Genomic DNA, 11288 nt, shown 5'->3' with positions numbered 1-11288 from the left:
AAACTACCAGCTGTTCCGTGGGAGAAAGATGAGGTTTTCTGCTCCCATAAAGATTTACAGCCTCGGAAACCCTGTACAGGGTTGCTATGGGTCGGAACCGACTCCACGGCACATAGCAGCAGCAAAGCAAGTTTATTGTAGGATAATATATACTTCTTAAAATCCTGTTCCTTTGTGCTTCTGCATCCTGGTGGAAGTTTTCTAAAGAGTCTCCAATAAAATGGTTGCAATGACTAAAAGCAAAAATGTGAAGCATAGCCCACAGCAGTTCTACTGCAAAGAGGAAGCAGGAAGACAAGCTTAACTACTTCCTAAAGCAAAACTCCCAGGTACCAAGTTGATTCTGGGAGGGTTTTGTTTCGTTTCCTGTGAGACTGAGTAACTGAGGAAGGATTTTCTCTAGATGTGAGAAGCCCAGAAGGGTTCTGGCCTGGCTCAAAACCATACTCGAGTGGCAGGTACAGATGAAAACAATTAGAAGAGGAACAAGGCTCTCTAGGCTTTTGTTTTTTTACTTCATATAAACGCCATCTCTAACCCTTAACATCTCAGTTAATGAACTGATCAAAAAGCTAGCACTCAATCAAACAATTGAGTAATTTCTGGTTTTATAATCTCACAATCAAATCATCTAACACATACAGAATAAATGTGAGCGAGTTCCCCAGTACTGTCACTCTTTGATGATATTGTAGTTGTTGTTAGGTACGTTGAGTCAGTTCTGACTCACAGTAACTCTAAGTACAACAGAACCAAACACTGCCCTGTCCGGTCCTGGGCCAGCCACACAGTTTGTTCTGTTTAAGCCCATTGTTGCTGCCACTCTATCAATCTATCTTGTTGGGGATATTCCTATTTTGAATCCCTTCCAACGTAAAGGGCTCACCTTCCAGCACTATGTTCTGTTGCTATTCCGAAGGTTTTCAGTGACTAACCATTCAGACATAGGCTGCCTCTCCTTCTTCCTACTCTGAGACTGGAAGCTTCACTGGACCCTGCTGGTATTTACAAAACTAGTGGCATAGCTTCCAGCATCCCAGCGACACGTAAGTCCCCACGGTGAGATGTACTGCCAGACGAGGGCGGCATTCTTTTAAGAGCCCTAAAACATTTACCTCTGCTCGGCCTCCATCCCCAGAGCCTTCTTTAGTCTTCTTCTTGCCGCCTTCCTTTCGCTTGTCCTCACCAGCATCTATCTAAATAACCAAAAAAACAAAGCAAATTTCTGATTTTGAAAGATTAAAGAATTTCACCACAGACACAATTTACAATCAAGTCAAGGTCTAAGAGATGAAAATTATCACCATTTGATAATTTAAGTACTCAAACTAATGTATTGCCCGTATTTCCATGATGTTTGCTTCAGGTTTACTTGGGCCACATATGAAGGGGCTTTAAAAATTGTTTTGGGAACAACAACAACATGCAAAGAAAGGAGCTCTGGTAGCGTAGTGGTTATGAATCGGGCTGTGAACCACAAGGTCAGCAGTTCAAACTACCAGCAGTTCTGCGGGAGAAAGATGAGGCGCTCTGCTCCCGTAAAGATTTACAGCCTCGGAAACTCTGTAGGGTTGCTATGAGTCAGAACCAACTTCACGGCACATAACAACATGCAATGAAAGTAGGTCAACCAATGAATAAGGAAGACAGATGAAGAACTGATGTACCTGAATTATGGGGTCTGTGACAAATACTGACAGTATCATGGATAGCCAGAAGAATGTATAAATTTGTCTGGGGAAAAGTATAGCCAAAATGGTCTCTAGAAGAGAGGGGGTGGTAAGACTTTGTCTCATGTACTTTGGACATGTTATCAGGAGGGACGAATCCTGGAGAAGGACATACTTAGTGAGACCCTCAATGAGATGGGCTGCCACAATGTTTCAAACACAGGAGCAATTGTGAGGATGGGACAGGACCAAGCAGTGGTTTGTTCTGTTGTACACAGCATTGCTATGAGTTGGAACCAACTCAACAGGACCTAACAACAGGTTCAGACAGCACTAAATCAAAAGCTACTATAAAAATGTGAAAGGAGCTCTGATAGCATAGTGTTATGAATCGGGTTGCTAACCTCACAGTGAGCAGTTCAAAACTACCAGCTGTTCCACAGGAGAAAGATGAGGCTTTCTGCTCCTGTAAAGATATATACCCTCGGAAACCCTGTACAGGGTCGCAATGGGTTGGAATTGACTCCATGGCTCCTAACAACAACAACATAATAATGTGAACCTCAATTAGAAGCAAGTGAAGTCACGGAAAGAGTTAAAGCAGTAAGTTCTGATGTGGTGCTGAGGATTAATGCACTGGACTGCAAGGTCGGTTTGAACTGCAAAATCAGAGGTTCAAGCTCACCAAGCTGCTCCTCGGAAACATTATACAGGGTCACTATGAGTCAGAATCGACTTGATGGCACTAAACAACACTAGTGGTTTACCACCAGGACAAATTCTGTTCCAAGGGACATTTGGCAATGTCCAGAATCAGTTTTGATTGTCATGCTACTGGCAGCTAGCTAGTGGGTAGAGGCAAGGGATGCTGCTAAACATCCTACAATGTACAAGACAGTCCCCATGACAAAGAGCTCTTGTCCAGACCACTGTATCAACAGTGCTGAGAATGAGAAGGAAACCATGCTCCACATTATGGGGTATTATAATTAGCATCTTTCCAAAAAGTATTACTTACTTCACTGTGATGACTCCAATAGTAACCTCCAATAGCAAATTTCATCACAAAATATTTTACAACTTAAAAAGCACTTCCACCAGTAATCCCATCAGATTCCCATAGCCACCCTGTGCAGTGACTATTATTATTCCAATTTATAAATAGGATTAAATTGGAAAATGTCAGATGACTTTTCTTGGTTCATACAACCTATAAGTGGCAGAAAGAATGTGCACTCAAGTAATGCCAGTGACCAACAAACACTAAGGAGGGAGGGAGGTAACCGTCAGCTGTGAAGGGGGTTTTCATGCAAATGGTCAATGTACTCAACTGCTCAGCCTCTTGGTTGAAAGGCTAGTGGCTCAAGTCCACTGTGAGGTGCCTCAAAAGAAACGCCTGCCAATCTACTTCCAAACAGAAACAACCAATGAAAACCCTATGGAGCAAATTTCAACTCTGACACACATGAGGCAACTGACTTCAGGGCAACTGGTTGGGTTTGGGCTTACAGGAAATAAGGAGGGGTTTTATTTAGTTTTATGAGTGTTTGTGTCTTTGAGTCTTTTTTCATTCATGTTGGAATTGTGTCAGCATTGCAATTCCTCATATTGCTGAGTAATATTCTGCTGTACAGATGTCTTATATCCTATTTATCCATTCATCTGTTGATGACCGTTGGGTCCTTTGAAATGTTACAAAACAACCTACTAATCTGTATACTTAAAAAAAATTAATTTTAAAGTATGACTCCTAATCCCATATGGAGCTAAAACTTTCCCCAAACTCGTATTCTGGATTTAATAAACTTTTAACGTTCATTTATATTTAACAGATGAATAATGAATAACCAAGTACAGAACTGAAAACTGAGTTATGGGATTCCCTATACGCCTTCACAATATGCCTTCACTATAAAATGGAGTCCTCGTGTGGCTCTGTAGGATAAGCACTGGACTATTAACCACAAGGTCTGTAGTTCAAACCCATCAGTCGTTCTGCAGAAACCCTGCACAGAGTCCCTATGAGTTGGAACCAACATGACAGCACTTAACAATCACAACAAACCCTATGAGGTAGTTCTGCTCCATCCAATAGGGTCTCTATAAATTGGAATGAACTAGGAGTCCTGGTCTGGCGCTGCAGGATAATGAACTGGACCGCAAGGTCGCTTTGAACTGCAAGGTCAGCAGTTCAAAACTACCATCAGCTCCTCAGAAACCCTATACAGGGTCACTATGAGTTGGAACCAACTTAACAGCACTTAACAGCATGACGTACTATAGAAGAGAACGACCAGTCAAGTAAACTGGGTAGGAAGAGGGGTAAAACTTAACTGTAGGCGTGTGTGTAGAGATTTAAAGTGGAAACAGAATGCATTAAGTCGTTTTTTCCAATAAAGCATTTTTGGTTTTAGCCATACAGATATATTTGTCAAATGAGCAATAGTAGAGAAGGAGAGAATTAACCTAAGCAATCTGTATTCTAAACACCTCTCCATTTTATAAATGAGAACAGTAGCTCAAAGAAGCAACTCAATGTGCCTTGGTGCCACTGACCTTGCAGTTCAAACAGACCTTATGGTCCAGTGTTTATCATATAGCACCGCACCAGGACTCCAGCTTAAGTAAATTCAAGCCTAGGAACAGAGCTGGCATAGGTCTAACATGGAAATCCAATCTGATTTAGTGCATCTGAGTCAAGTAGTGGATAACAGTATGTCACCGAATGGTTCACAGGGTCTTGATAGCAGGCGGGATAGCACCAGGATCTGAGTACTGGTTTCAAGCCAAGTTACACACTGTTCCTTCTGTGCTTCCTCATTTGTATAATGGGGATAATAATAGAAGTCAGTTAATAGTTATTATGAGGATTTAAAGAGTTAATACACATGGTATTAAAACAGTGTCAGACCTACAGTAGTTGTTGTGTACTGAACTCATAGTGACCCTGTGTATCTTTCCAAAGCTGTAAAGCCTCATCTTTCTCAAGCATAGTAGCTGCTGGATTTAACTGCTGACCTTGCAGTTAGCTGTCCAACGTGTAGCCCACTTTGCCACCAGCACTTCTGGATCTAGAGAAAGCACTCAATGAATATTAGCCATTGGACAATCATCATTATATCCAGATGCCAAGTGCATTCTGACTCACGGGAGACCCCATGCATTTCAGAGGAGAACTGTGCCCTGTAAGCTTTTCAATGGCTGATTTTTTTAAAGCAGATTGGCATGTCTTTCTTTTAAGTCACCTTCAGGTAGACTTGTTAATATCACCTCTTAGAATGACACAGCAGAATATTTATGGGCATGGAAAGTGTGCTGACTGTGTTATTAGCCAAAAGCATAAACGAGTTACAAAACAACAAAGATACTGTTTTAAATTAAAAAGAAAAAAAAGCAGAGGAATGGAAAAAATGTCTATGGCTCACCATCATACATCAGGTTAAATTTAATTTATATTATTTAGAATGTTTTCTTGTTAAGTGCCAGTTGAGTAAGTTCTAACTCATAATGACCCTTAAAGGGTTTCTGAGTCTTTGAATTTTCATGGGAACAGAAAACCTCTTCTTCCTCCAGCAGAGCTGCTAGATGACTTGACCCACGGACCCTGTGGTTTGCAGTCTAGTGCTTGTAATACGGAGCCACTATGCTCCCTTTAGAACATGTTGTTGTTGTTAGTGCCATCCAGACAGTTCAGACTCATAAGGACCTGTATAGGGTTTCGCAGGAGTGGCTGGTGAGTTTGAGCCACCACCCTGTGATTCAAACTGACCTTGAGGTCGAGCACTTATCCTAAGGACTCCTAGAACATATAGGCATCTGTACATTTCTCCCATCCAATTCTCTGAGGTAGTAGCAGCCTCATTTTATTGATGAGAACACTGTGGTTTTTAAGTGATTTGTCCTGTCACAGACAGGACAAGTTTAGGCTGCATTAGTTCTCCGTATCACTTCATACTTGCACTCGGGCAACAGCCTCCTCTTTCCAGCACATCCTCCAAAGGGAGTGTAATCTTTACAAATGCAATGCACATGCTGGTAAGTCACTTTCTGCTTAAAATCTTTCAAGTATAAAATGCAGTTTCAAATATCCTTAGTTGCCTAAGGTCTCCTGGTATGCCTTTTCACTGCCCTCCTACTTGTCTTCACCTGGTGAATTCACACTTACTCCTCCAAGTTCAAAATCCGTTTAATGACCCCTGGCTAAGCCCAGGGAGGACTTCCTTTTTCTGTATTTGTATTCCCACGGTGCTGATCACACTGTGCTATGACTGTTTCGTTTCTCACACAACCGATTGTGACCCTCCAGGTCAAGAACTGGGCCCTATTCATTTTCAAACGTGCAGTGCCTAGCACTGAGTCTGGCAGAATAAATACTTAACATTTGTTCAGTCTAAGTGACAGAAAAAAAAAAAAAAAAAGAGAAAAAAATATCTGGCAGTGTGCAAGTGACCAGGGAGATGTTCCTATGCAGAGGATGACACTAAAGAGGATGAACAAACACGAAGTGATCAGCCTGTGTGAATGTGACAAGGCATGCCTCCAACAGCGGCAGGGGCAAGGGTGAAAACACTTTGGAATCCACCAGTTGGCGTCATTTGCCTTATTTACAAACCACCAGAGCTTGGGCAACTTTTATCAACTTTCAGGAAACCCAGTTTCCCCTTCCTTAAACTGGAGCAGTAACTCCTACTTCCTCCTTTAGCATCAAATAATGGGAGTCTTGGTGTGGTGTTGTGGGATAAAGCAATAGACCCCAAGGTCGGTTTGATCACAAGATCTACTACTGTTCAAACTCACCAGGCGCCCCGTGGACACCCTACACAGGGTCGCTATGAGTCAGAATCTGCTCGACGGCACTGAACAACAACAACGCCGAAAGCAAACGACCCCGAATCCTAGTCTGTCTAGGTTTCTAATTAGACGCGTGGCTCTGAGCAAGTCACTCAAGAGACCAGTTTCCTCATCTGCAAAAACAGGATGGGCAAGGAGATGCCCTCCAAGGCCCCCACCCTGCTCTATGACTGGTTGAATCCCTCTTAGGAGAGGGCTCTGACTTGTTCATGTGGCTCCGCTGTTCCCCCGACTGGATCACCCACTCCCCACAAGGCGAGGTCGCTTCCCGTCTCCGCCCCAAGGGAACAGGCAAGCTGTGTCAACTAGAAGCGACCCCCGGGCCCCATGAGCCTGCTCACCGGCTTCTCTTCGCCTCCCATCTTCCCAGCAGGCTTGCTACCCTTCTCCTCAGACATCCGAGAGCAACGAAGGGATGACGGAACCCAAAAGCCACGGTCTCGATAAGACGAGAGCTGAAGCCGGTCAAAGTAGGGCCCGGGAGCTCATGTACACTGCGCTTGCGCCGCGTGGCACTGAATGGACCAGCTGATGCAATCTGTAGGCGCCCAAACTCCGCCTCCAAACCCGCCAGTGGAAGGATCAGCCAATTGACAACGAGGGAGGGTGGGCCCTCCTTTCCTTAAGCTAATGAAAAAGCTCGAAGGGTGACAGAATCCATCTAAGAAATAAGGAAAGGAACCCGTACGTCTAGCGGGGGATGGACTGTACACTTCCAGAGCTGGAAAGTCGTCCATGCGCGTGCGCTCTTTTCACCACCGCGGGCTTTCTGTTTGCTAGTCAAGGACTTTACCGGCTACCGTAGCGAATAATTGGGGCTCGGCCTAAAACGTCCCAGAAATCATCAGCTACTTGGATATAGTTCTTGGCTTCAAAACGGGTCGGTCCGTGAAGTGCAGGTTTCCTACGGTTCCAGTGCCGCGTGACACGGCGTGATTGCCTTTCCTTGGGAGGCTTGTAGCTGTGAATTGAATCTTCCTCTAGGCAATCCAGTTTTAAGCCCGGAGCCTTTGCACTCGAACATCTTGCACCCGTGTTCCTAATACGTGTAAATGTCACCACGAAGCTATTGTGCACTGGGGAGCCTTTCCCTAACACCCACGAAAATACAATGAAACCTTTTACTTTAAAAATAACCACGTCGACTCTATGGATCCTCAAGCATAGGTCTCAGTGTAAGGATTACAGTTGGTCTTCTTTTACTTTACCAGCTAGTTGAAAATAACTGCTCATTTGAAATTGGAAGGATATTGAGCACTCTTTCAGGTCATGTATCACAGAGTTTTGTAGATTTTACTTTTCTAGATTGAAACACTTAATTTTAAAAACAACAGGTAGATTTTTACCATTTTAAGAAAAAAAAAAAAAAAACTACTTTTGTTACCAGGAGTGCTAATAGTACCTCTACTGATTAAGAATAGTCAGATGGGGCAGGGCTTCCAAGTCGCAAAGGTTTATTACAGGCAAGCAGAGACTGGGTGGGCATAACACAACAGCTTAACACAACACAAAGCCCATTTCCTCAGAACAAAGGCTTTGCTGGAGTTTAAGGTAGGGAAGAGGTATATTTATTCATAGCGATAAGTGTGCTTTTCCAGGAAATGGTTCATTCAGGAGGGGTCTTGCTAAATGGGTGGTGTACAGCATTTCTTCAAGATGGATTCCATCACAAATACTTACAAATACTTGTGGTTAGGTGCTATCGAGTTGGCTCCTACCAATACTGACTATGCACAACAGAAAAAAAACACTGACCAGTCTTGCATCATCCTTACAATGTTATACTTGAGCCCATTGCTGCTGCCACTGCCCATCAATATCATTGGGGGTGAGGAGGACCTCCTCTTTTTTTTTGCTGACTCTACGCTTTTCCAGGAGTTTGGGTGTGGTACTTGCGCCAGACTGCAAAGCCCTTTGAATTGCAAGGTCGGCAGTTCAAGCTCACCAGCTGCTCCTCGGAAACCCTACACAGGGTTGCTATGGGTCGGAACCGACTGGACGGTACTTAACAACAACACTTTTCCAAGTGTGATGTTGTTTCTACAGGAATTGGTCCCTCTTGATAACATGTCCGAAGTAGGATAGATGAAGTTTCTCCATCCTGGCTTGTAAGGAGTATTCTGGCTGTCCTTTTTCCGACACAGATTTGTTTGTTCTTCTATCAGTCCTTGGTACCTTCAGTAGTCTTCTATAACACTATAACTCAAATGCATCAATTTTTCTACAATCTTCCTTATCCATTGTCCAACTTTCACATGCAAATGAAGTGATTGAAAATACCATGGCTTGACAAAACTTATTAGGGGATGTCACATGTGGGTGGTTCTTCAGTAGTCAGATGCCATCTCCTCCCAGGGACTGGTATTCTCCTCTGCCCCCAAAGAAAGGCCATCCTTTAACGTGGGTGAGAGAAAGCTCTTAGGCTGTTGTAACTTAAGTTTCCGTTTCCCAAGCTCTTAGGCTATTAAGTTTCATGTTCCCCAAAAAGAAAGCAATCACCCTATCAGCCCAGACACCCCTTCAGCACCGCTCAGCAACCTATCCAAGACAACCACGACCCCCCACCCCCACCCCTTTACCCACACTGCAGGATAACAGCGCCTGGCCTGTAAAGGAAAGGGGCCTTTGACTCAGGTTAGGAGCCCCTCCCAGGTTTATCTACTAAACCTGTCCTTTATGTTGGGCCACACTCTCTCTTTCTGCCTCCTTCTTTAATAACTATTTTAGCCTTTACTCTGACAGTGGATAAAAGCAGACTCTATTGTTAAGTGCTGTTGAGTTAGTTCTGACCATGTATAGTGTTTCTGAGGAGCAGCTGGTAAGCTTGAACTGCCTATCTTGCAGTTCAAACGGCTTTGAATTCTGGCGCGTTGACCTACAATGCCACACCAGGACTCCACAAGCAGGTAAAATACAGAAATCTTATGAGTGGCCTGTTTACAGTAAGTATATTAAAATAGGCAATGTCTTCAGATGAATGCTCTCATCCTTCAAGAGGCCCCATAGGCTCCCTGTCTTAGGGAGACTTGGAGAGATCAAGTAGCAGATGTTGGGGTTTCGGTCATATAAGGACCTCACATAGGCCCATGGTAGCTGCTCAGGAGGCTTATTCACTGCTGGAAATCTACTCAATGAACCTACACTGAGCATCTACTATACATGTGCCATCCACTGAGCTAGGAGTTGGGGATAGATTAGAAAATCCTGTCCTTGAGACTAAGCCTTTGCTTTCCTAGTAACTCTTTCCAAGAACCTCCCCTCCAGGCTCCCAAGCTTACTGTCTCCTAGTGTGAGACACAGTGCTTGCAACAGTGGGCTCAGACAACACTTGTGAGGCTGACCAGGCAGTGTTTCCTGTTGTGCATAGGGTCACTATCAAAGTGAACGAGGTCCAGGGCACCCAACAACAATTTGAGACACTATTTTTTTAATGGTAAAATTGTATTATTTTAAAGTATGCTCTTAAATTGATACTCTTTTTTAAAAAAATACTGAAGTTGAACTGGACAGCAGTTATATATACCACTTGTCTGTCAGTTTGTCATACTGTGGTGGCTTGTGAGTTGCTGTGATTCTGGAAACTGTGCCAGGAATGACAAATTGAAGAGGAGTAGCGTCATCATCAAAAAGAACGTTTCAAGATCTATCTTGAAGTATAATGCTGTCTGTGATAGGCTAACAGCCATATGCATACAAGGAAGCCCAGTTAATACCACTATTATTCAAATTTATGCACCAACCACTAAAGTCAGTGATGATGAAATTGAAGAATTGTATCAACTTGTTCAGTATGAAAGTGATCAAACATGGAATTAAGATGTATTGATAATTACTGGTGATTGGAATGCAAAAGTTAGAAACAAATAGGATCAATGTTTAGAAAATCTGGCCTTGGTGACTGACTGAGTACCTCCAGTGCCGCATCAGTTGAAAGATTTCAGTTTGTATCATCAATTCCAAGAGGCTTGTTCTTAGTCAGTCTCATCAATGCACCGTGGACTTCTTCCTTCAGTGTCTGTTAAAAGCATGATTTTTTAAATGTCAGCCAATCCGGATTTTTTTCTTGTAAGTCCCTGGATCCTCTGTATTAAAGTTCTGAAATTTTCCTTTTGCTGCAGTGCTTTGGTGAATCTTCACAAAGTACTGCCCAATCCTGGATCATTTTGCTCCTTCAATAAGCCCTTTAATTTTAACAGAAGCTCCACTTGGCTCTTTGACAGGCTTATGTAGATCAGTCTCAGTTCCCAAATTTAAGTTACAATGAGAATCAATAGGATTTCTTTTCTATTGTAAAATAATTGTGCTCATTTGACATTTTTAGGTAAGAAGATTGTTGTGTTGTTACTAAGTGCTGTCAAGTCAGTTGCAACCCATAGCTGAGCTGTATAGGGTTTCTAAGGAGCGACTGGTAAGCTTGAACCACCCATCTTGCCGTTCAAACCGACCCGGCAGTCCAGCGCATTAACCCACAGCACCACACCAGTACTAGAAATCAAAATTCTGAACTTGCAAGAGGCAGAAGAAGAATTAGTGCCTATGCCGATCTGCTCATGATCTTAGATGATCTTCCAGTTATGCAGAAAGAGCTCTGGTAGCTATATGGTTACAGTAGGGCTGCTAACCTCAAGGTTGGCAATTCGGAACTGGCAATCATTCTGTGGTCAAAAGAGCTTGGTACTGGTACAAGAAAGATAGATCAATGGAACAGAATCGAGAATCCAGAAATTAACCCATCTGCATATAGCCAACTGATTTTTGACAGAACAC

General features: G+C 43.2%; 1 protein-coding gene across 2 annotated transcripts in view; it reads right to left on the bottom strand.

Annotated features, from left to right (window-relative positions):
* LOC102835168 (threonine--tRNA ligase, cytoplasmic-like) overlaps positions 1-6968 on the bottom strand; it is a 27760-nt gene extending 20792 nt beyond the window's left edge. Inside the window, exons 1-2 of one of the 2 annotated variants that reach the window (XM_006875375.1) lie at positions 6863-6968; positions 1116-1196 (exon numbers count right to left, since the gene is read on the bottom strand). In XM_006875375.1, the coding sequence (XP_006875437.1) occupies positions 1116-1196; positions 6863-6919 (138 nt within the window). In that variant the 5' untranslated portion in view covers positions 6920-6968. The remainder of the gene's footprint in view (positions 1-1115; positions 1197-6862) is intronic. The other variant, XM_006875376.1, reaches the window with a different exon arrangement.
* Between the last annotated feature and the right edge of the window lie 4320 nt (positions 6969-11288).

This window comes from Chrysochloris asiatica, unplaced genomic scaffold (genome assembly GCF_000296735.1).
Source record: "Chrysochloris asiatica unplaced genomic scaffold, ChrAsi1.0 scaffold00324, whole genome shotgun sequence".
Taxonomy (NCBI): domain Eukaryota; kingdom Metazoa; phylum Chordata; class Mammalia; order Afrosoricida; family Chrysochloridae; genus Chrysochloris; species Chrysochloris asiatica.
This window is presented reverse-complemented; position numbering and strand designations above follow the sequence as displayed.